Raw genomic sequence first — 23,769 nt, forward strand, 5'->3', positions numbered from 1 at the left:
TTCACTGACGTGTTTGTAATGTGGTTTGATTCGTACAAACCCAGAGCTCTTTATATTTTAGCCTTATTTTACGCTAATGGACAGCGATGATAAAATTTGTGGGATAAATTTCGAATAGAATGACTATATTCGGTACTTCAGTATTGCAATAAAGAGAACCGTTTACTAGAAAATTCTTAGATTCTTCATGGTAGAATTCATGTTCTATGTTATAAAATAGCATGTTATGCCATTGCATACAAGTTGCAAATTTGCCAATTTCAACATTGATCCATGTGCTTCATGGGACCATCTTGAGAGTTGTTTGAGCACGCGGCTTGTGTAGTAGCACGGTTGATTAGGTATAGCCATTTCATATTTCAATACAGTGTCTATATTTTTTATCTCGAACACACAGGAGAGCTGTGCATCTTTGTATTAAGAAGAAGAAATGGTCAAATTACAATAAAACCACTCTCCACCTTGGACCAGAACGATGGTAGAGTAAAAAAACCTAAAAGAAAAGAATTGTTACAGATAAGAAAAAAATTTAGGACCTGACCACAACAACACGATGATAGCTCCACTAACCTACACGGCCAAGGATCAGGGCGGCAAGCACTTTTGCTCCTGCAAATTGTCAAAGAATTGCTTCACTTTGAAAGGCATGCGGGACACCTGGAGGTTAGGGGCTGACCCATCGAAAATGCAGCTGTTTCGGTGCTTTCAGAGGATCCATGCTCCAAGGATAACTAAAGCATTGAAACCCTTTCTGTATTGGTTAGATACCCTGCTCCAGGACCTTCTCCGGTTAGGAAAAAAAAGCCCAGATTCAACGGTTGTAGGATTTGAAACCAAAATTGCCTGGCAAAGATGCATGAAGTGAGGATGTGCTGTAGCGTCTTGTCCTCTTGGTCGCAGAGGGGATATTGCTCGGAATGTGGAGACCTCTTGTTTTCTAGTCGGTCGGCTGTCCAACAACGATTGCGAATAGCCAACCAAATAAAAGTTTTGCACTTTCCCGAGGCCCAAGATTTTCAAAAACGTTTCCATGGTTCGAAGGTGATAGAACCAAAGAAGAAGGTCTGATAGACAGATTTAGTGGAGAATGTTGAAGATTCAAGATTCCAATGGTGCTGATCCTCCGTTGGGCCAAGAGCCAAACCTTGAGAGTGCGTCCCGTAGCTCTAGATACTAAGTGAGACCAAGCCAGCTCAGAGCTCCTTTTATATTAGTAACCCAAGTCAGATTATAGAGAGCTGCAGCCACATTTCGAGTCTTACGAAATCTGCCTGGGACACATTTAAGGATATTTGGAGCCAGCTGTTCTAAACTATGACTATGTAAGGCTATCTCCAGCGATATCCTCCAAATCCTTCATTTACAGAATTCTCTACAAGATTCTCTCCTCTATATCTCATTTCTCTCCAACAACGTTCTCTAAATCTCGTTCTCTATACATTAAACCCCATATTAGAAACATATTTTGTTCCAAATTTTTGTACGTACGTATTTATCATACCTCAAACGCTATGGACATATTTTATTTTTATTTAATTCAGTGTTTGAAAAGTAAAGAAAAAATAGAGAAGAGGAGAGAGAATCTCTATATATAGAGGAAACCTGTAGCGTTCTCTACTTTAGATGACCATTTAGAGAACGTTGCTGGAGCAATAGAGAACGGAATGTTTCTCCATATATAGAGTATAGAGTTACCGATGGAGACAGCCTAACCAGCGATCTGACCAAAATAAAGTGCTTTCATCATTACCAATGGTGGTCACAACTTCGATGGCAAACATAGCCGAGGAGTTGGGATGAACAGGAATTTCTGGACCAGCCGAGGTGTCTATATTTTCACTAATTATTGAACGATTTCTTTCAGCTGCAATCAGAATTCTTGATGTTTCTATTGCTGATCCGCAAAATGACTTTGCTAAGCAAGCATCTGATTCCATTTAAAAGCAGCCAAGAATCTGTGCAAGAAACCTTTCGAAGCACTACTGCTTCATGGCACTTGCTCAGATCTCTCAAGTTGCAGGTAAACCTTCTTGATTAAGCCAGATGATTGTTAAGATACTGCTTTAGTTATGTTTACAGAACTAAAAGTAAAGGGGTAGCCATAAAAAAAAGTAAAGAGATAGCGGGCAGCGGCGGGAAAATAACAGAATTTTACATGTTCTTAAATGGATATATTTAGTAAGTTTAGAATTGATTATTAGACTTGGATAGCACATGTGCGATATCCACTATTTTATGCCTGAATATTCACTAGCACACGCACGGCAAAAGCAGTAGCACACGAGTTATACGAACTGGGCGTGGCATGCAACGAACTGATGACAGAACAAATGGCTCAGCCGCTCAGCTGTTTAGAACCAGGCAACCAGCACTCCTGATCGGACTCAGTTTCTTTTAGGGAGTATATAATACGGCAGGTCATCAAGTCACCCAATAAACTTCCTTCCCGCCATGACACTGATTTTACACAGAAGACTACCTCTGGCATGGACGCATAGTTAAGCCAGCGGACTACAGCAGCCTCCCCAAGTTCAGAGTTAAAGCTGATGAACAAGCTAAGCGCAGATACAAGAAGTCTAACAGAATCGAGATTCAAGTTCCAACGATGCTTCCACATTGTTTAGCTGCTGCTCATCGCCCAAACATGATCAGTTAGAACTGACAAATAACCTAGCCATCGCTCCCCCTCAATAAGGCGTCAAGGCAGCAAGCCTGCGCGGTGGAGTCCTAGACCTTGGGCGTGGTGGCCTGTGAAAAATAAGAAACTGATCAGTAGGTTGAACCACATAACCATATTTTTATTCACACTTCAATTGAACAATGTCAACATACTGGAATTGCACTTGCACGATAGAGGAACTTCAACAATAGGTACAAATTATGAAACGTGTTCCAGAATTGCACGCGACAAATTCTGGGCATAACATTATTTTAGCAAGTATTTTGGACATGATTTACATTATGCAATGCAGATACATGACCAGAAGAAAAGGCAATTGGCCAATGAGCTAATGGAGCAAATGATAAAACACGTTAGGGAAGCTAACACCGTACCTTGTACTCGTGATATTCTTTATAGGACCTCTGCTGAATGCCCAATCAACATAGACAGTCTTTGTCAACAGCTGATTCCCATTCATTGCTCTGATCGCAGCCTGCGCTTCCTCAAAGCTTTCATACTCAATCAGCGCATATCCCTGTCACACAGCAGAATCCAGGTGAGGACAGAGGAGCAAATAAAAGGAAATATGAGAAGCTGAACTGGAAGTTACTACTACCAGAGATTATTTCATATGTCTATTGTTTCTCTTTAACTAGAATAGCCATTGTTGTTAAATGTGTCTCATGGCGAGTTATTTCTCATAAAACCACAACTACAGGCAGTCAGGCACATAGCAGTACGGCGCATACCGTTCTCCAGAATATTTCATACTAAATGGCTATTCTCTTATTGGCTTCCATCTAAATAAATTGTGAAAAACAAATTGCCAAATTTGAACAGCTAAACCACTTATCCTGTTATCCATCAGTGACTCATAAGAATGCTTCCAAATGGACGTAGGAATTTGCTAGGAACAAAGATGTATCAAGTAATATATAAAAATAAATTGGTCACTTGTTGCTCGAATATGTGGGGCTACTTGTTTGTTGTTTCAGCTAGAAGACTCTAGTGGCTGAATGGCAATTCCCTCTGCTAATGAGGGAGACTGGCTGCAATCTTGGAAGGGTAAGCAGTTATCTGAGGGGGGTAGGCTTGCACTTAGCAATATGCCTATTTACTTGATATCAACGTATAAGCTCCCAAAACTGTGATTTGTAAGGTACATGTCATCAGCGCTAGATTATTTTGGCAAGGTGGTCAGAAGAGAGGAAATATCATATCATTTAACCAAATGAATGCGCATAACTCAACTTACATGGGTTCCACTTAAAATTTGCCAAAATGAATAGGAGTCTACTAAGCAAATGGCTTTTAAGAAGTATGCAAGGCAATAATAGTATCTTGAGGCAGATAGTAAAGATAAATATCTCGAATGCAAATCATGTCTTCCAATCCAAGTGAAACAAGAAAAAAAGGCAACCCTGACAAGTTAACGAAACCAAAACTATGGCTGAAGGACGCCAATGACCACTTATACTTAATGAACACTGTTTCATAAGAATATCTGAAAAGTAAAACCAACATCCTGAAGGACAAAACAACATAACTAGTTCCAGTTATTCTTCTACTCTGTTGAAGGTCCCTATGAAAAACAATTCTGCTATCATGTCTAGCATTACTAGAACAGTGTTTTGTGTGTAGAAGCTGGTATTACAAAGAGAATTTAGTTTTAGCCTCTCAGAGTAAAGCTACCAAATATACCTTGGCATATCCAGTGCGGCGTTCTAGATTCAAATGCAAGTCCTTGACACGACCAAATTCACTGAAAACGTCATGCAGATCTCCTTCTTCTACATCTTCTTTAACTCCACTGACAAGAATTGTCCATCCTTCGATAGCTAAGAATTAATAAAATCCTCAATTAGCACATGAGAAATGCATTGTTACTGTGCCAACAAAGATACTGCCCGGTCTAATAATACCTACGGAGAAAGAATCCCTGTTCTGAACTCGTACTGGTTATCGTAATCAGATGTGTTTGAGCTACATATTAAGTGCATGCTTTTGTTTCTTTCTACAACACTTAAAGTCTGTAAGAAATCAGTAACAAAACTTCAAGTACCAAGTAATATAAACGAGTAACTCCAGCAAAGAAACCCAGTTCTTTGAAATTGGACAATACCAAGCTGCATTTATTAGACACAACCCACAACAACAAAAAAGGGGAGATGCATTACTCTGCCTCATACAAGCGAATGAGACTACCCTCTCTGATAGTTCACATTTCATAGCGTAATTGTTCACTAGATTGTTCCAAATTTACCCTGTAGCCCTATATTAGCCTGCTAAAACATTCTCCTATACCTGATAAACCAGAGACACATATAAAGGGACTTATCATGTTCCCCCCTAGCAAAACAAGTGCTGGCGCGCATAAATAAAATGTAGTTTAGTTCAGAATCAACGTATGGTTTTTTGTGATTCCTGAGTATCATAGCCCAATCGCAGCATTTTAGGATATACGACCTCAAAATTCGAACCCTTTTAGAACAATTGGAACTCCCTGTGAAACATTAATGACTGATACAAGTGATCATCAAGTTACTCATTGCGGCAAGCTACTGTCATTGAACAAGCATTCCAGCAAACACAATGAAGTCACTCTGAATTTGCTGAATTCGCATTATCCATCACAAGGATAGATGCATCATACCAAGGTTTCCCTCACTGACTAACAATAGATGCTGCTGAATAAATTAGTTTACATGGTACAGTCACTGTTCCTCCCATATTAAATCCAAAGTCCTACAATATAACTGTCTGTTCACCAATAAACCGTCAGAGCACACTGGGATGAAAACATGTGCTGCAAACCCCCACACCAACCAAACCTACAGAAGGATGATCTAAGCGTTTCCCTGCCTCCGAGTTGCACCATACCATTCATACTTGTGAAATAATTTTTTGCATCGTTCTATAAGTTCATAAGAATTAAGAAACCACCAACCACAGGCACCTCGTTTTCGTTCGGATTATTATCCTGAAACATCACAGTTCACGGGAGCTAATTACTGTAGTGACTTCGATATCTTGCAACCACAAACCGGAGTACGAATGAGATCGAACTGTATCCCCTCTGAGTTCTGACCAATCACACACGAGCCCAAAACCCTAAACCCCGACGAAATATCACCAACCACGCCCTAGTAAAAACATCACAAACCTTGCTAGCAAATTTCCACGAACGAACTCCAAAGCAACACGCGGACCCCCAATAAAATCTCGCAAACTTGGAAAGCCAAAACCCCAACCAAAACTCGAAGCCTAGAGATCATGCCAAAAAGTGGTCGCTAAGGGGTTCTCACAGCGCTGCGGGCCATGTCCCTGGTCGCCGTCGTTGGTGAGGGAGTCGAAGCGGTCGCGGCTGGAGGCGAGGATGGATGGGCTGCGGCCGGCGAAGCGCCCGCGGGTGCGCAACACGGCGGGGGAGACGATGTGGGGCACGGGGAGCGCGCGGGCGGCGGGGCCGTCCTCCTCCATGGCGTCCTCGTCGTCCTGGTCGTACTCGACGAACTCCACGTCCTCTTCCTCGTCCGCCGCCGCCGCCCGCCCCATCGCCGCCACCGCCACCATGATTGGAGACTTGGAGAGAGCGAGAGAATGGGGAAGCGAGTGTGTAGTGGGTGGCAACTGGCAACGTGAGGGTCTCTTATAATGGCGGTAATTACGATCTTAGTACAGATACATTTGCACAAAGATCCCTTAAAAATTCATCAATGCAAAGCAAATCATCAGATCAGGCCGGTCCCTGGCCTAGCCGTTGAATCGGAAACGGATGGCTCGGATGATGCTTGGGGAGCCGACACGGGGCTTCCTCCCCTGTCCAAAGAACTTCGGAACAGTCTCGATTCTGACTCCATGGCGGCGTCCGCCTCCTCCTCCGCCGCATCCGCCTCCTCCACCGGTAGTGGTGGTAGCGACGCGGCAGCGGCGGCGCCGACGGCGGGCGCTTCTGCTTGCCCTTGCCCCATATGCCTCGAATCCTTCAAAGACGAGGCCTACCTCGACACCTGCTTCCGTAAGTCGTCCCCATCCTCTCACAAAATTCTCACGGATTTTCCCCTGATTTCCGGTGTTAAGCTTGCTTCCGTTCGTTACACGCCTATTAACTGAGCGTGAGCTCTAGGATTTTAGTATGGAATGGAATTTTGTTCTGATTGTTGGTCTCTCGCTCAAAGCTTCTAAGTGACGTGTAGAAACTGTAGTTCAGATTCAGAATAAGGATTTACCCACTACACTGTTTAAGTTCCTTTCTGAAACTCCTACCTTATGCAGATTCTTTTTGCTACAAATGCATATGTCAGTGGATAAGGATAGTAGCGAGCAAGCATGAAGAACCTTTGTCTTCAGTTAGGTGCCCACTTTGCAAGGTGAGCTCAATTCTGCTTATCAATAACTCCACACGCAGGAACAAAACATTCGAGTAACTTATCTTGAAGTGCATGCTTAGAAAAACATTGAGGGTCTCCAAGTAAGCGGCATAAAGGTTTTGTATTAAAGGCCTTGTTTTTTTTTTGATAACATGCTCATGCTTTATTAACCAGAACGGGGATTGACCAGGTCGTGATCCATCAAAGTGCATATTGATTCAGTACCCTCCTGAAAACTTTATTATGGTTTAATTGGATTGGAGGGACTGACTATGAGGCTATGAGCATTCTGGGTTGTGACCCATTATGAACATGTTTAGGATGTGTTAGCTTCACCCTTGCTATTTGTTGCATAAGTCTTGGTACCCTTAATCCTTGGTTGTAGTTGGCTGAGTGAATGTACAAATCTTACCATCCATTGTTCGCCTGAGACTTAGCCCTGAATTCTTGACCAGATGTAACCTTGTACCGTTTTGCAGACTGAAAATCTATCCATCATACATGCTTTTGACGGTGAATCATTTGAACGGTGGTACATAAATCAGGAACCTAGGAAGAGGTATTCCTCTTCTCTTGTTTCATCCCTCTAGTTGTGCACAAGTGTGAGTATTCAGTAAATGAATAAGACAAAGGCTGCCCTTCCTATTTTAATCTGAACTAGCTCTAATTCAATGTTCTTCTTAAGAAAAAGAAAGAATTGACATGGACCTTTAACTTAAAAAGAAATCTATTCTATAGATATCCTGTACTCATCAAATAAATAGAAGATCTTAACTAGACAATAGCAGAAGTTCCAACCTAATTTCGGTATGCCAGCCAAGTGCAGAGAGAACCGGGTGTTTCCAGTGATTAGTCTCCACTCTTGAGCCCATATTCACAAGCAACCATTTATTTGGGTTTCTGCAATGAGGCTGTCTACATGTTGTTTGTCTGATTGTAAGCTAAACTTGTTCTTGCATATGTCAAAAAGTGTACTAATCCCCCCTTTTCTCATGGTACAGGCGTCTTTCAGATGCACATGAGTTGGTATCACAGTTCTATAACATGGAAGGTATTATGTAAATATGTTTTTGCTTTCTGTTCACACTTTGGTTTTCTACATCAGGATTTATGTCACTTGTTATGTAAGACTGAAGTTGGCTGAATTAAGCAGAGGTCACAAGCAACATTTCCGGAGTGCAGCGATACTGGGAGCAAAAAGGATATCTGCGGAAGAAAAATTGGCTTGAAACCTGGATAAGGCGGGAAATTCAGGCCCTTACTCGGGTATGATGCTCTGACTGTGCATGTTAGCAATATAATTATCCATAGCTTGCAGATAATCATGTGTGTGTCTAGCTATTGGGAGTAGCCCTCCTAGATTTTTGAAAGGAGATACAATTTGAGCATCCAATTGGTTCTTTGTTAATGTAAGTATGTTTGAATTTTCCTTGGTGTGTTCCTTCCTTCTTGTCCTTCTTGTATTTACAAGGTTGTGAGTGGATCAGCTTGATAATTGGATACTAATTTGGTCTCCTAAGAAATAGCTATCAATTTTGTGTTGCCCATTAGTGACTCATGTATCATGGTCAAAAGGAGACACTGTGATGCTAGTGCTTTATTTGTTGGCAAAATCTTTGTTGGTTTGCACAGCAAAGAAGCAGTTGGAGCATGATGCATGTTGTATGTTTCAGCAATTATGTAATGTTGATATTATTCTCCAGTGCTAGAGGATAGTTTCTTTCTTTTCTTTTAATAAAGGAGAATTACCATGATTTTGCTTAATGCAATGCATCTAGAATTATTGCCATGATGATTGACCACTGATGTATAGTAATGTTGACTTTTGCAGGATGAAAATGTTGAGGCCATAGTTTACCACATTCACGGTGTCATCGGATCCTTCATGAAGAGGCTTGAAAAGGAACACACGTCAAGGAGGATTTCACCTGAGGAGAGGAGGGAAGAGTTCAGGACGTTGCTCTCTGGTGCTGCTAGGCCGTTCCTCCTCAGCCGAACGGAGCGATTCATCACCGAGGTAGAGCTCTTCCTGGTCTCGAATCTCAACATGGAAGCTTACAACAAATTGCGCGTTCAGAGATTTAGAGAGTCCAGCTCCCATCTAACGAGAGAGCAAGATGCACTGCCTCATGACCGGTCTCTTGAGGAGCACTACTTGTACTTTGTATGTAACGACACAGATTGTGATGAGATGTAGCGATCTACAAATTTCGTCACAAGTGTCCTTGTTCCCTTGTACGTCATCTCTTAGGCCGCTGCAATTTTGGTCTAGCCCCAATTACCAGTTTACCACAACGTCATGCTGATGAAATACAAATACAAAGCATGGAGTAAGTAAGCTGAACATGAGAACATGATGGCAATTGGGACTTGTGAATTCAAAAATCTGAAGGCAGACCTTCAGATTGGAAGCTGTTGAAGACATCAAAACATTACAGGGTACAGATATTATACTCTCAGAATAACGCTACATGGTACTGGTACATCAATTTTTCCCCACCATTATGGGCTATGCCCGAATTTCATTACTTAGATAAGCAACGGAATTACAAAGTCCAGAGTTTAAACCGCAGTTCGAAAGGATTTTACCCATAACGACACTCCACCGTCCCCTCGCTGCACCTGATCGCCAGCACCCAGGACTGCAACGAACCAGACTGCTGCAGAACAAAGGTTAGACACGAACGCTCCTAGAAACTAATTAGCGAGACTATTTACAGAAACAACATTCAGCCAAACAACATGGTGCATATTTCAGTATGGTTCCAGTTCCTTTCAGTATTCTCAGTTCGCTAAAGGCCCAAAAGGCCCGCAATTCCAGAAGCCCACCAGAGCCCATTTGGGTTTCGGTTCACTCGTGTTCCTCGCCGGCCCGCGCGCAGGGCCGCAGCCCGCAGGCGGGGGAATCAGAAAAGGGCAAAAAACGGGCGCGAAACTCGAACCTGCTCCCGCGCCCCGTCTCCCTCCCCTCTCCCCCTTCTCCCTCTCCTCTCCCCATCTGAGATCCACCGTTCCATTTCAGCCTCCCCTCCTCGGCTTCTCTCCGCTCCCCACCACCAGCTCACCGATCCCGCCGGGAAGAGGAGAGGCCGAGACGCGCCGCCATGGACACGGAGCCTTTCGACGAGGTGGAGCTCCTCGCCCTCTCCGCGTCCCCAGCCGTCTCCCCGCCTCGCCGCCTAAAGCGGCTTAAGAAATTCTCCTCCCAAATCACCACCACCGTCGCTACCACTACCAGCCCTCCTGCCGGCTCCCCGCCGCCGCCGAAGGAACAGGCGTCACCGGGCGAGGAAACCCTAGCTCCGAGCCAGTCTCCTCCCCCGAACCCCTCCCCGCAGCCGCTGACGTCGCCAGATGCGGATGCGCCGACCCCGCTACCCGATTCCTCTCCTGCCCCCGTCTCCTCGCCGCTGCCGCCGACCGACACCGCCGCCGACGACGAGGAGGATGACGGGCTCGACCCGCTGTTCTCGGAAACCGTCGGCGCCGGGGGGTGGGACCCGCTCGGCGCGCCGGCGGAAGGGGACGACGCCGGCGACGAGGAGGAGATGCCGCGGGGCGGGCTCATCGAGGAGCTGCGGAGGGAGAATTCCGCCAAGAAGCGGCTCGACATGGACGAAGCCGATGGGGGAGTGGCTGCTGCTGGGGCGGAGGCAAAGGGGAAGAGGAGCAAGAGGAAGAGGAAGGAGGAGGCGCCCAAGGAGTCAGCCCGGGAGAAGAAACGGTCGGAAAAGGTAGCCATTCTCTCCTGTGTTCTGGATCGTGACATTTTTTTTTGAAGAGAAGTTCTGGATCGTGACAATATTTAGTTGAACTACTTGTCAATTTTGTTTGATGGGTGGTTTGGGTTCGTGCGCGCAGGAGAGGAGGGCACAGCTTGATTCGATCCACGCCGAGTCACAGAGGTTGCTGCGAGGTATACATGTCAACTGCACATATCATTAGAATTTAGATGTTGAGATCTGATCTGTGTTCTCACGCTTGTTCACTGCAGAAACAAGGAGTGCTTCGTTTAGGCCAATTGTGCAGCCAGTTTGCAAGCCCATCTCGTCGGTCCTGGAGAAGATCCGTCTTCGTAAGCTGGAGGTTCTAAAGAAGTAAGGAATTTAGTCGTTCCTGTGAGGTTTTCAGGAATTTCAACTAAAATCATAAGGATTTGATTCCAGTCCCCCTTTCCCACACATGCCTTCAAGGATAATTGATGATGTTTACTTTTCATTACTCTGGATTTCAGGTCAAATACTACTGTTGAAGATGATGATGACAATGCTGCTGCTTCGGAGCCAGCGAGTGATTCTGCTGTGCATTTGGATGTGCTCAAGGTTAAAGAAGTGACAGCAGATGATAAGGATTTGAGGATTGTGAGTCTTCGTTAAGGCAGTTTGATTTCATTATTATGTAGCGTCCATGAAACTTAAAGTGGTGCTACAATTGCAGGATGATGTTGACAAGGAGCTTGGAAATCTTGATCAATGTAATGTTGCAGAGGATAAGGTGAGCATTGCTTTCGCTTAATTTATGTGCAGTGGTGCCCATATGTTGCTGAACAGTGGTATGGCTTGCAGGATGATTTGAATAGCAAGGAGAAAGATCTCCATAATTGTGGTACCAAAGCTCCAGATGAGGTGCGAGTTTCCCCCTATCCAATTCTCTCACATAGCATAAAAGGAGGATGCTTTAGCTACAAGCAAGTCATCTATTTTATTTTGCTAAGTCAAGAAATTATAATCACACGTGTTAAAAGGATGATACTCAGTAAAGCTGTGTCACTGTGAATTATGAGCAAGGATCTGAGATGTTACAAAATTTCATGGTTGACAAGTCTTATTGGATATAACAACGATTTCTATACACGCTATATATACACAATTACAAATACATTCAGCTCATAATAGTTACCTGCAGTGAACTGCTTGTTTTACTTTAGATTGTTTGATTCTACCAGGAAACTTCTGATAGATTGGAAGACAATCATGAGAATACCCAATCAAGTGATAACCATAACAATTCAGTAGATCAAACTCAACTGCCCCGTTCTTCAAGCCCTGTTGAGAGTACAGATGAATCGTAAGTATAATTTTGCCTTCCACCAATTTTTCACAAGCATTGTAATTATTGCATGTCTTGGCTGCAGCAGAGAACCCATTGTTTTTCTTCTCTAGCCTTGGATTAATTTTTTCATGGCTGGCAGAGTTCTCACCTGAGTGATTTTCATTGATAGGAAACAGGGTCATTAGCATCCCTGTTAGGGGCATTGAATTTGAGTGGTTAAATAAAAGCATTTTGTTAATTTTACCAATGATATTTTGCCAAAGCAAACCAGTTTTGAGCCCTTGTTAGCTCCATTCATAAAACATGGAGTGACTTCTTCCTATGTTTTGAAATTTGACGAAAATTTAATTTGATGAAAAGTTACACAATTATGCAGAGAATAGATACATACAATTATTAATATTGTTAGCTCCATTTCTGCCCTATTTACAATTATTCAGATACAATATTGATGTTGTCACACATTTTATGCCTCAGTTCATCAGAAGATGAAGAAGATAATGATAAAGAGAATATAGAACCGAGCGCTCGAAATAATGATGTAAATACTCGTGAACAACTCCGACCAGCTATTGGAGGAGATTCATGTCCAGATAATGCCATCCTGAAGGATTTTCTAGATGATGAAGCTGAGGAAGAGGATGATAGTGATAATGACATGATGAGATTTAAGGATGATGAAGAAAATTACGGGAGTGATGAGAATGAAGTTTTTAATGATCTGATAGCAGCTGGCTATGAAGAAAAAGAAGTAGATCATGAGAAGCGTAATGAACTCCACCAAAAGTGGCTTCAGCAACAGGATGCTGCTGAAACAAATAATGTTATGCAAAGGCTGAAGTTTGGCCATCAGGAGCAGAAAGAATCAGTGCATGAAGATGAAGATATAGAAGACTGTGAGGTCGAATCAGATAAGGAAATGTCATACGACTTGACTCCAGCAAATGTTGTGCGTCAGAATTCTGAAAAGGCAAAACAAATGATTGCAAAGATGTTCGCAGATGATAATGATACTTATGAACACTCGGATGATGAGGAGATAGAGGAACATTTGGCCCGTCAACGTATTTCAAAGCGAGAAGTAAGTACTGAGAATTGATATTTTTAATGATTTATCCTCATCCATGTACACATTATTGTACCACTATTGATACTGATATACTCATGCTCAATGCCTGAGATATGCTTGATATGATGTAAGAAATGAAATAATTTGCCCAATATCGCTAGTTCTTTCCTTTCAATGAAAATAGTACTGAACTATTTGTTCATTTTATGTAGTCAGTAATTTGAGAATAACTAAATGGCACATATTTTCCACACATAGGTTGATAATAACACATTGATATCTCCGCTGGAAGATGACAGCTCAAGGGAAGTATTTGGTCTAATAAAGAAGCTCAATATCGCTCCTCAGCCTAAGAAGAGAGGAAAGCAATCAACATGTAAGGGTGCCCTTCTTCTGAGCTCAATTTTGTCCTCTAATTGATATTTTAAATGAGCCTCTTAATGTATTTACTAACAATTGTTCCAAACATTTCTCCAGCAAATCATCAAATGCTTATCGCTGGAAGGAACAGCAGCGCTTCAAAGGTTAGTGATTATTGGTACCTGTCAGTGGTTATACTTGTCACAGATGAATGCTTAGTAGCTTGTGTTCATAATGTGCAATGCTCTTTCCTGTGGCAAATTACTGAGCATTAAGTCCTGTAACTGCTACCACCGTAAGGACAAGTTTGGACTTGAATAATCTTAATTTCCTTTTCTGTTTGCAACTTTAGGTTCTATTGAATATTACTGTATGGGTATGACTGCTCATAATGTTTCCATACTGCAACACTGACATGTCAACTATGTCTTGATCTTGCATTGCATTTATTATCCAAGATTTTGCATAGTTTTGTTTTGACATATTTGACCATCAAATGACATCACTATGTATTCCTTGCAGTCATCTTTCCTTGGTCGAACTGCCAGTGGTCCATTGGTGTCTTCCCGTAGATCAGTTCATAGATCTTATGTATTTGGCCGTGATGACAGCAACAGTAGTACCAGGAGCTGCATGTCTACTTCAGAGAGTATTTCAGATATGGTAAGTTTCTTGAGAAACTTGAGTCTGCTATGTTCATGAGTTTGAATCTGCTTTGAAACATCGCGTTCATTTCTTATTTTCGAGAGCATTCTCATGTGACTCTTCTTTCCATCCTATAGGATCAGACCAATTCAAGCCAACCTAAGAAGGCGAAGTTTAGCGGTTCACAGCCAAAACCTGTGGGGCCACAGGCAAATTTAAAGAGTGATACGAATTCAGGTGTTTCCTTATTTGAGATCCTGCGTAGGACTTCTTCAGTTACTTCTGATAGACAAGAGCTCAGCAGTCAGGAAAGCTGTAGCACAATCACAGAAAGTCAAGCTGGGCATCAGTTTTCAGCATTCAAATTGTCAAGGAGGTTTTCTAGGGTGGAAGCAAGAAACTGACAGCCTCCTTCCAAGAAACTTGCGGACATCATCAATCAGAAATGAATATACTTTCCTGTGTGTTTCTTCATAGCAGCTTGTTTCCTGTGGCAGTTTGAGTTCTTAATCTTGTTTCATCAGTATGCGCTTGAGAATGTACATTGGATGGAGTATCATGTTTCCTTATTTTCAGTCCATTGGTTCTTCAAAGTCAAACAGATGATGTTAGTCTGTTACCAAATGTATGGACTTGGGAGTTGGGACTCAACAGTTGTTGTAACTTATGATCGTTGAAGCAAAGATTCGTACATGGAACTCGCCAAGGTTATCAAAAACACTTGCACAGTTAACTGTGTGGAATCTTGCTAGTTGAGAAATGTCTGACACATACCTCGCTTATGTATCATGTTGCTTGTATTGAACAACATACTACTCTCCGTTTCAAATTATAGGTGTTTTGACTTTTCTAAATATATAATTTGTGCTATGCATCTAGATATATGCTAAAAATTCTGTACTTAAAAAATTTAAAATGACCACTAATTTGAAACGGAGGTTGTTATTCAGTGAACAAGCTTACCTGTTCTGTTGGGAAACTTTGCACAGTTTACAAGGCACATAGACATGGATGGTTAATAATATCAGGGGCGAAGCTAGGAATTCAAAGTTTATGAGGCATGTACGCATGGTTGGTTAATAATATCAGGGGCGGAGCTAGAAATTTTGCTTAAGGGGGCCGAGCCAACATATCGATATAATTGGATGTTAACAAATAAAAATTCAATACATATTTTTTACAAAACATTCACTATTCATAAATTATGTATGCACTAAGTATTGGCTATATAATAACACCAAAGTAAAAGTAAAGTAAATTAATAAGAAACAAGCCATAGACTAGCAATGGCATGCATGGATCACTAGCTCGCTGCAGCCTACGTGACGAGGGGTTGCGAAGGATTGGAGTTGGAGGCCGCATCCAACCCAGGTATCCAGCATCCAGAGCGGCAAAGCACGCCTGGAGGCCGATGACAGGAGCAAAGTGAAGCTTTGACAGTGTGTCGTTTGTTGTGTGCATCGAGCCATCAAGGCATTGTTTTGGTCCCTCCTCATTGCAGTACAACCTGCATCAATGGTAGCGACAAGCATTAGCTTGCCTATTGTACATGTAAACGTGACGTAAATCCTAATTTTGCTAGAGTCAGTTACGAGTTTAATCATGCTATGTAATTTGTATACGCATGCAAATATTTTTTACAGAATTCACTACAATCCTGACTTTAATAGCTTTACTTCCATAAAATGGCTGCGCAGCGAAAGTGAAGGCTCGTCGGTTGATTGGTTGAATCGTTTGCCACTGCGTATCTTTATTCCATTCGTTTCAGCAAGAAGCAAGCAAGACGACTCACCCCGCCCCGGCCCCACTTGCAGGCTGGCACAGGGGACTTGATGCGGCCTTGCTCACGGCAATTCATCCACGAGACGAGTTGCTCCAGCTTTAAGGCCCACTAGTGTGCGCGCACACGCGAAGCTAGAAGAAACTTTGCAGGGCCCAAATCAAAACCGCCTGCGCCCCGTGTACTCGCCGCCGCCCTATCCTCTTCCACCTCCTCGCTCTCCCCCTACAAGCAACCCTAATCCATGGACACGGACCCGCCGCAAGCTCCTTCCCGCGAATAGGTTGGGGATTCAATCGAGGCTGCGCGGGAATCGGTCGTGCTCGAGATCTCAACCCCCACACCTGAAATCTCGCAGTTGTTTTGCGGTAAGAAGATCCACCCCTGTCCCTGCACGAATTCGTTTCAATTTTGTAGCCGAATCGGCGGCGCAGGCTCCGACCTTTGCGTTCTTAATAGAAATTCCTTCCCTTCTCTCATGGAGTTCTTGATTTAATATTGGAATGGCCCGAGTTACAATTTCGTCTCATGGACTTTCCCCCATGGTTCTACTTTCTCCGGTGGTGGCAGGTGTAGGTGATGAGATCTTGGGGAGCGCGCCTCGCTCGGTCCTAAGATGCTGGCTGGCTACGGCGGTGGTGGCCGCGGCGTCCATCTCTCCTCCCACAAGGACCTCCGCCTCGGCCGCGGCGGCCGGAGCTTCCTCTTCGGCAACACGTGGTTCCTTCTCTCCACCTACCCGGCGCGCCTCCTGCACACCACGGACCGCCGCGCGCCGGCTGCCTTCTTCGCGGCGATCAACCGGGCCCCTTGCGTCCGCTCGCACTACGCGGGCCAGGGTCTGCTGCAGAGAGGTGGCATTGTCATGGCTGCCTGTGGCTATGCTCTTCGGCGAGCTGAGCTGGGTGCCACCAAGTGCCAACCGGACAAGGATCCATCTCCAGGGACACGCACATCGCGTATTGTGGCCATGGGATCGGTGGGGAGCGCACCTCGGTCAGATGTCACTTTCAGGTATAGAGGGGTGGAGTCTTGTAAGAAGATTGGTGCAAGCTTGAAGTGCCGTGAGCCCTGGGGGAATAGGTCATTCTGGACAAATGTGGTTGGGCCAAGTTGGAAATTGAGCTTTGCAGTTGAGCCATGGGCTAGGGACTTCAGCTCATCATGTGTGGCACCATATTCTGCTGGAGCCACAGAGCATCAATTGTCACTCGATGAGAAGATGGATAACTCAACCGTCGCATCTGATGGGTATGTATCAAATTACTATGCCTACAATCGCTGGTTATATTGACTTATTGAGCAGCAATTTACTCAAGAAGGCTCTGCACTGTACTTGAATACCACCATGATCCATGTATTTTTGCTGCTGCATAGTAAGTTGGTTACAGTTGTCTATGTCCATACACATAAACATGCCAAACAAGAAAGCTAAGTGAAAAAATAAGTAACTGAAGTCCATTAATGATAAGGGTTTATAGGGTTTCCTTGAGCTTTCATTTGATGTGGTTAACCTCTTCTGCTCTGCATGTGATGTCAATTATGTCCTAAAATCCATTCATCTAAATGAACTTATAGAAAAATTGGACTCCGTTACTGGGAACTGGAATATGGTCCATGGCAGCAGAGTTTCATAAAATTAAAATAGGACAAAAGTACAAAGTGTTTGGACTAGAATTTACTTAATAGTCTGCTTCGACATGTCGATATAGGATTTCCTGAGTTATATTAGAATGGATTGCATCCGTTCTTCAAAGATTTTATTTGCATTTCCCACATGTAAGTTTATTGTTTGTTAGATCTAGTATTATCCACTGATATTAGCTTGTATCTGTTGGCGGTTGGCTGTTTCATTCCCTCTACAGAAAGGCACCTACTTCTGAAAATTTGAAGCTGGTCTCAGGCTCTTGTTACTTGCCTCACCCTGCCAAGGAGGCAACTGGCGGTGAGGATGCTCATTTTATTAGCACTGATGAGCATGTGATTGGCGTAGCAGATGGTGTTGGTGGTTGGGCAGATCTTGGTGTTGATGCTGGACTGTACGCTAAGGAGCTCATGAGAAATTCTGTGAGTGCTATCAAGGATGAGCCAGAAGGGACCATTGATCCATCAAGAGTTTTGGAAAAGGCTTATACAGGCACCAAAGCAAGGGGATCATCTACTGCTTGTATCATCACTCTTAAAAATCAGGTTAAGCTGCTCTCCCTTGTTTGATGATGTTTAGGGCATGTTTGGCAGAGTTCCTAGAGCAGCTCCCAGAGTGGTTCCAGGGTAGCTCTTCCAAATGGTAGTTTGCAGGTTCTGTGGGAATTGTTCCTTGAAATGAACCAGCTTCTCCTGACTCACTTCTTCCAGAGTTTATCTTAGAGAACCAAACAGGCCCTTAGTGTCCTCCCACTCCATTACTTGTTTGGGGTATCCTGGTGAACACAAAAGAAGGTGCTTTGAGGTTGTTTACTAGAATATCTGCAGTTAATTTTATCGAACAAATTACTATGCATGTGAATAAACTGTGCCGCTGACAATAGATATATACTTCATCTGTTTAGTTGTGTCAGTTCCAAAATCCTACTTCCGAAAGAAGTCCATGTGTTGGGTCCCTTTTACTGTCAGAAGCAACATGATAGTTAGTCAATGACTTGTATTGAAATCATAACATTTAAACTTTCAGGGTATCCACGCCGTGAATCTTGGGGACAGTGGCTTCGTAGTAGTCAGAGATGGTCGCACTGTTCTTAGATCACCTTCACAGCAACATGATTTCAATTTTACTTATCAGCTCGAGAGTGGGGGTGGCAGTGATCTTCCAAGTTCTGCTCAGGCGAGTAATTCAGCCCCTTCTTTTTCTTATTTTGTAGAGAACAATGATAACACAACTCACCTGGGAAGCATACACTTCTGTATCTGTCGATTTTGTTAAAGTTCTACATCTTCAAACAACTTGTATAAAATTATGCTCCACATTTTATGTTTCTTTAGGTATTTCACTTTCCAGTTGCTCCTGGCGATGTTATTGTTGCTGGCACGGACGGGCTTTTTGACAATTTATACAACAATGAGATTAGTGGTGTTATTGTTGAAGCTCTCAGGGTTGGACTTGAACCCCAAGTTGCAGCACAGAAAATTGCTGCCCTTGCTCGGCAAAGAGCGACAGACAAGAATAGGCAATCACCATTTGCAGCAGCTGCTCAAGAAGCTGGGTACCGGTACTACGGTGGAAAACTTGACGATATCACAGTCGTGGTCTCATATGTGAAGAGCGCCTGAGCCACATGATGTGAGCCTTTCCTTTGGATGTAATGTACATAAATCTTGTCCCGAACTTATGGCGCGTGTATGCACCGGGGCGTAGAAGCTTATTAGAAGGTGTGAAATCCCCTGATCCCAGAAACACTTGTGCTGGATTTAGCATGGTTGCGCTTTAGCCCTGGAAGATGTTAGAAAACCATTATGCCATTTTACTCGTCATTGCTGCGTGGAAAAGATAATTCTCTGAAACCTGGGTGGGTTCCTTTTCCTCTTGGAGGGAGGATAACAAACCTGCTGGAAACAAATTTTGTTGTAAACAGCGTCGAATGATAGTTATAGTGTTTTGACTGTTTGTGTGCATTTTGAAATGCTTCTCATGCTCTCAGCTTGCCTGGAGGAGAAAATCCATGACCATGGAACAAGTTATGGCGCAAGGTATACTCCTTCCCCGTGTTGGCTTAATTGGCTTTGCAGTTGTTTTGGCGCAAATTTGGAATTCAACTTTTGCATTAGGCAACTCTATGATATAGCATAGTGTTTCTCCGTAATTTGCAGTCTGCATCATTGGATCTATGTTATCGCTTCATTACAAGTTCTATGAATTGTTTTACAGTATTCATAGCTAGAACGCTTGTCAGTAGCTTTGGAAGGGGGTAAATATGATTGCAGCTGTAATAACGGAAGCAAAAACTGATGATAATGGGCGATGGTGCAGTTAATATTAAGCACCTCATCTCATCTTTAGCCTTATCTAGAGCTAACACCTACTACATGGTTGCTACTCAAAACTATCCCTTGCTATCAGTGTTATTTTTATCACGATGTTAATCACTCTTCCCATGATGTGCCTTTGCCGTGTCAATACGCATGCTCAAAGTTGTTACAACACTAGGCGCCTCGGCCTGTTCCATTTCACCCTGCACAAATAGAAAATGTGAATCTGAAGTATTTACAATGATAACCTACCTAAAGAGGGCTAGTTGCTCACCATCAGTTCTGAATTCTCTGCTTCCAAGTCTTCACAGGCCTTCTTAAGCTGGTCGAGTTCTGACCTTAGTGCGCCATTAATAGCAGTCAGGTCAGTTACCTTCTGGGCTAGCTCCTCGCATTCTTGCTGGACAGAATAACAAGGACGTGAAATCAAGTACACATTTTTTCTAAAGAAGTTGTACAGTGTTGAGTTCGATTATATTATTATAGTACATCTGAATGTTCTGACTAAATTATCTCCAAGTATAACATCAATTACAAAAAAATGTTTTGTTTGTTTGTCCAAGAAAATCTCATTGGTGTGACAACCTACACAAATTATATGTATGCTGAAGTTCAGATTTGATGGGCTCCCACAAAAAATAATTGTCGAGGGTCAGGGTGGGTCAAGGGCACACTTAACTTCCCAAATCAGCCATCAGGTAGATTACAACATTGCTCAAGAGAACTACAAAGTATCAGCAGATTCAAATTGTATGATTTTATCCACCTCACCCAAGACTCTTAATACATTTTCATGTATTTGTATAACCACATGGTGAGATGGTGGATAAGAGATTAGTTGAGGTCCTTCCTAGGCCAGCCACACCATTTTCAGGTTAAGAGTTAAGACATTGTAACAGTGTAGCCATAACTAAAGCATTTTTTTTCATACGAATCAGTAGACCTTTGTACATGCTTAATAAAGCTGAGAATCAGTATTTTCCATGTTACTGGTAGCACCATTTTATGATCAAAGCATCACCCAAAAATAAAGGGTAAGAGAACATTAGAACACAATCGTCTCCATTCTCTCCCCAACATTCTAATTGAGGACACAATGACAGTACCTGCTTGCGTAGTCTTGATCTCCTTGCTGACTCTCTGTTAGATTGTTTTCTTCTCTCCCTCTTCAGTTCTCGTTCATCCTGCTAAAAGAAAAGAAAGCACACGAGGAAGTTGGAAAGAGGCCATAATCTAGATTTATTAGAGATACAGAATACTAGTTATTCATGCAAATTGCCATAGCCTGTTTCCCATACTTACCATCTGTGACAAAGGGACATCATGGGAAGGTGCTGCTGCATTTATCTCAATCTGTCCAGAGGTCTCTGCTTTAACTGGAGAATTACTCCAAAGATCTATTCCAATGTTCAAGTTCGGTCTTGCATTGGAAATTGCTGCCGTTTCAGTTGTCGAAACCGAGAGCTTTCCTGCAGGCCTCCTCTTTGCTGCGCTTCGGGTCCCGGCTGCAGCATCTTGCGTTGTTGCAGCGTGAGATGGCTCGCCTGAAAGGTACCAACCGTCAGGCACATACCCACCAAAACAGGATGCTACTGCATTGTATCTTATAAGTAGGCGTTGCGAATCATGTGAGCCAACCTTGCACATTTGCACTGGTGGACTTTATCCTCTTTGCAGAAGGTAATAGCTAGACAAAAATTGCGAAATCACAATCAACCAACACTGTCCCAATACCGCGACACTACAGCTACAGCATTTAGGTAATGACCAACACGGCACCTTGTGCTCGGCACTAGCATCTCTTTTCTCCTCGCTCCCGCCGTCGCTGCTGCATGCGCCACAAGAGTAGTTTCACAATCAGCTCAATAAACCAATAGTGCAGACCAGCAGCCAGCAAATACATTATTCACCGCCGGAGCACAAACTGAAATGGTACCTTCCAGAAGAACTACCGACGGAGGGAGCACCGGAGCTCTTCCTCTTGCACTTCCCTTCCGCCACCGCAACGGGCTCGCCGGCCGTGTAGGGAACACTCTGCACAGAACCAAGCCCAGGAAGCAATCTCACATTCCAGCTGCAGCACTAGAACCGACCGACATTGGGACAGAGGATTCACCGCGGCCATGGCCGCGTGCGCGTAGTACGCGGGGTGGAACGTCATGGGCGTCCCGTACGGCGCGCCCGCCGCCGCCGCCATCATGTGCTGCTGCATCCCGCCACCATGGACGAAACCCTAATCAATCCCGAACCGCGCCATCCCAAACACACACGCGCACGCCACGCGAACGAACAAGCAAACAAGAAAAAGGAGGCGGCGGCGTCCGTACCTGCGCGGCGTGCCAGGCGTAAGGCTGCCCGCCGGCGGCGTAGTAGGCCTGCATCGACGCGGCCCACTCCGCGTGCGCCTGCGGCGGCGCCGCCCCGGCGGACGGGGCGCTCGGGCCCTCCTCGTCGCCCGACGTCGTGGAGGCGGATGATGCCATGACCGGCCACGCGCCGCGCGTGCCGCGTCCTGACCTGTCCTGTACTACCAGTATAGTTTGTGAGCTGCGTCGTGGCTGCTGCGGCGGGGGGCGAGGTGGACAGGCAGGTGGGAGGTGAGCAGAGGCGGCGGCGGGCACGACGAGTACACGCAGCAGGACCAGCACGAAGGCGGCCCAGGCCCACTGCAGCAGCAGAGAGGTGGAGCGGCGCGCGGGTCAGCCGGGGGAGGGGGGGTGGGGGGGGGGGCGCGGGGGCGGGGGTCTGGTCGCTTCGGGCAGGCCGGGGGGGAGGTGGCGGCGCGGCGTTCGGTTGCCGGGGGCAGGCCAGAGGGACGACACGTAGATCGGGGCGCGGCGAAGGGTCCAGGTGTCCGTGTAGGTGGCGCGTCCGGCGAGCGGGTAGCACATGGGTGCCCGCGGGGGATTGGTCGGGCGGCGGGGCCCGGTCGTCAGTGGGAGTTCCGGGTTCGCAGTGCCCCGGTGCTGATGAGTCGGCTGCCGCAGGGACTCTCTCTGCGAATTTTTTTTAAAAAGGAGTTAAAAAATTAAATTCGAAAAAGAGGTGCCGATTTGGAAAATTTCTAAAAATGGGTACCTCCCGCCCAACCAACAGGCGGGAGGCGTGGGGCCGGACACCTCCCACCCATCCAACGGACGGGAGGTGCCAAATATTTTTCCAGAACCCTCCCGAGGGCCTCTTCGCGAATAAATTTTTTTTCTTATTCGCGAATAGGCTCCTCCTGCGGCCGGAAGGCATCCCATCCGCCCAACGAGCGGGAGGTGCCCGGTGCGTGTTAGCCTGCCGTGGAGACCGGCCAGAGGGGCATGCGCGAGACCACAAGAGGCCACCACCGCACCATGGATAGATGGAACAAGTAAGAAAGCAAGCACAGGCAGCCGTCATGCCCAGCGCCTAGCTAGCTGAAAGAACAATGCATGGCTAGCTAGCGTGCATGCACAGACCAACCAACCAACCAAAACCTCACGTGGTGAGGCACGTACAGTCATCTTCTTCTACCCACACAGCAGACAGTTATATATATATATATATATATATATGCGCGCGCCCCTGCGGCGTCGACCCGTCCACCGTGCACTGCAATGCAACGCAACCCACAGTCATATCTCGCGAGCTGCGCACTGTGCCTACGGTGAGCCGACGAGGAGGCGGGCAGGCAGCCAGCCACTCTACTTGCTGCAGCACACGCGAGCTAGGCAGGTAGCCCCATGCCCATGCCCGTGCATGCCGGCCACTACCCCGGAGGAGGAGAAGTTACTCGACATGCCTGTGCGTTGCGTTGCATTGCAGTGCACGGCGGACAGGCCGACGCCACGCGCGCGCCCGCACACACGCACACATATATATATATAACTGTCTGCTGTGT

The 23,769-nt window shown here is 44.9% G+C and overlaps 5 protein-coding genes across 6 annotated transcripts; 3 read left to right on the top strand and 2 right to left on the bottom strand.

The window, feature by feature from the left end:
• Positions 1 to 2,322: 2,322 nt before the first annotated feature.
• On the bottom strand, positions 2,323 to 6,259 carry LOC112877024 (RNA-binding protein Y14B-like). The gene is made up of 4 exons (XM_025941224.1): positions 5,968 to 6,259; positions 4,364 to 4,500; positions 3,055 to 3,197; positions 2,323 to 2,748 (listed from the first exon to the last, which is right to left on the bottom strand). The coding sequence occupies exons 1-4, from the start codon at positions 6,233 to 6,235 to the stop codon at positions 2,688 to 2,690; spliced, it is 609 nt and encodes a 202-aa protein (XP_025797009.1). The 5' UTR covers positions 6,236 to 6,259; the 3' UTR covers positions 2,323 to 2,687.
• Positions 6,260 to 6,467: 208 nt separating this feature from the next.
• On the top strand, positions 6,468 to 9,462 carry LOC112875894. The gene is made up of 6 exons (XM_025939897.1): positions 6,468 to 6,680; positions 6,938 to 7,032; positions 7,512 to 7,591; positions 8,034 to 8,083; positions 8,186 to 8,298; positions 8,864 to 9,462. The coding sequence occupies exons 1-6, from the start codon at positions 6,521 to 6,523 to the stop codon at positions 9,227 to 9,229; spliced, it is 864 nt and encodes a 287-aa protein (XP_025795682.1). The 5' UTR covers positions 6,468 to 6,520; the 3' UTR covers positions 9,230 to 9,462.
• A 588-nt stretch (positions 9,463 to 10,050) lies between these two features.
• LOC112876333 (glutamic acid-rich protein) lies at positions 10,051 to 14,909 on the top strand. Its single transcript, XM_025940419.1, has 12 exons — positions 10,051 to 10,766; positions 10,894 to 10,948; positions 11,027 to 11,129; positions 11,267 to 11,393; positions 11,470 to 11,526; positions 11,598 to 11,657; positions 11,978 to 12,099; positions 12,562 to 13,165; positions 13,412 to 13,529; positions 13,631 to 13,677; positions 14,036 to 14,176; positions 14,296 to 14,909. The coding sequence occupies exons 1-12, from the start codon at positions 10,137 to 10,139 to the stop codon at positions 14,560 to 14,562; spliced, it is 2,331 nt and encodes a 776-aa protein (XP_025796204.1). The 5' UTR covers positions 10,051 to 10,136; the 3' UTR covers positions 14,563 to 14,909.
• A 1,165-nt stretch (positions 14,910 to 16,074) lies between these two features.
• LOC112873797 (probable protein phosphatase 2C 55) lies at positions 16,075 to 19,547 on the top strand. The gene is made up of 5 exons (XM_025936854.1): positions 16,075 to 16,306; positions 16,509 to 17,189; positions 17,804 to 18,128; positions 18,610 to 18,759; positions 18,918 to 19,547. The coding sequence occupies exons 2-5, from the start codon at positions 16,555 to 16,557 to the stop codon at positions 19,203 to 19,205; spliced, it is 1,398 nt and encodes a 465-aa protein (XP_025792639.1). The 5' UTR covers positions 16,075 to 16,306; positions 16,509 to 16,554; the 3' UTR covers positions 19,206 to 19,547.
• Positions 19,548 to 19,881: 334 nt separating this feature from the next.
• Positions 19,882 to 22,620, bottom strand: LOC112873799 (DNA-binding protein EMBP-1-like). Of its 2 annotated transcripts, XM_025936856.1 has the most exons (9): positions 22,229 to 22,620; positions 22,018 to 22,104; positions 21,838 to 21,935; positions 21,681 to 21,729; positions 21,540 to 21,588; positions 21,204 to 21,445; positions 21,008 to 21,085; positions 20,176 to 20,301; positions 19,882 to 20,104 (listed from the first exon to the last, which is right to left on the bottom strand). In XM_025936856.1, the coding sequence occupies exons 1-9, from the start codon at positions 22,382 to 22,384 to the stop codon at positions 20,012 to 20,014; spliced, it is 978 nt and encodes a 325-aa protein (XP_025792641.1). In that variant the 5' UTR covers positions 22,385 to 22,620; the 3' UTR covers positions 19,882 to 20,011. The 2 variants fall into 2 exon arrangements, with proteins under 2 accessions (XP_025792641.1, XP_025792640.1); XM_025936855.1 differs by lacking the exon at positions 22,018 to 22,104 and having other exon boundaries at positions 21,008 to 21,088.
• Between the last annotated feature and the right edge of the window lie 1,149 nt (positions 22,621 to 23,769).

This window comes from Panicum hallii, chromosome 9 (assembly GCF_002211085.1).
Source record: "Panicum hallii strain FIL2 chromosome 9, PHallii_v3.1, whole genome shotgun sequence".
Classification (NCBI taxonomy): domain Eukaryota; kingdom Viridiplantae; phylum Streptophyta; class Magnoliopsida; order Poales; family Poaceae; genus Panicum; species Panicum hallii.

Coding starts and splice junctions, on each gene's coding strand:
- LOC112877024 (XM_025941224.1), bottom strand. CDS start 6,235: ATGGTGGCGGTGGCGGCGATGGGGCGGGCGGCGGCGGCGGACGAGGAA. Junction 3,198..4,363: donor GCCGCACTGGATATGCCAAG/GTATATTTGGTA, acceptor GCTGTGTGACAG/GGATATGCGCTGATTGAGTA. Junction 2,749..3,054: donor AAGAATATCACGAGTACAAG/GTACGGTGTTAG, acceptor TATTTTTCACAG/GCCACCACGCCCAAGGTCTA.
- LOC112875894 (XM_025939897.1), top strand. CDS start 6,521: ATGGCGGCGTCCGCCTCCTCCTCCGCCGCATCCGCCTCCTCCACCGGT. Junction 7,033..7,511: donor TTAGGTGCCCACTTTGCAAG/GTGAGCTCAATT, acceptor ACCGTTTTGCAG/ACTGAAAATCTATCCATCAT. Junction 8,299..8,863: donor AAATTCAGGCCCTTACTCGG/GTATGATGCTCT, acceptor TGACTTTTGCAG/GATGAAAATGTTGAGGCCAT.
- LOC112876333 (XM_025940419.1), top strand. CDS start 10,137: ATGGACACGGAGCCTTTCGACGAGGTGGAGCTCCTCGCCCTCTCCGCG. Junction 11,130..11,266: donor AAGCTGGAGGTTCTAAAGAA/GTAAGGAATTTA, acceptor TCTGGATTTCAG/GTCAAATACTACTGTTGAAG. Junction 12,100..12,561: donor GTTGAGAGTACAGATGAATC/GTAAGTATAATT, acceptor TTTATGCCTCAG/TTCATCAGAAGATGAAGAAG.
- LOC112873797 (XM_025936854.1), top strand. CDS start 16,555: ATGCTGGCTGGCTACGGCGGTGGTGGCCGCGGCGTCCATCTCTCCTCC. Junction 18,129..18,609: donor TCATCACTCTTAAAAATCAG/GTTAAGCTGCTC, acceptor TTAAACTTTCAG/GGTATCCACGCCGTGAATCT. Junction 18,760..18,917: donor ATCTTCCAAGTTCTGCTCAG/GCGAGTAATTCA, acceptor ATGTTTCTTTAG/GTATTTCACTTTCCAGTTGC.
- LOC112873799 (XM_025936856.1), bottom strand. CDS start 22,384: ATGGCATCATCCGCCTCCACGACGTCGGGCGACGAGGAGGGCCCGAGC. Junction 21,589..21,680: donor ATGCTAGTGCCGAGCACAAG/GTGCCGTGTTGG, acceptor ATTTTTGTCTAG/CTATTACCTTCTGCAAAGAG. Junction 21,446..21,539: donor CACCAGTGCAAATGTGCAAG/GTTGGCTCACAT, acceptor GGTACCTTTCAG/GCGAGCCATCTCACGCTGCA.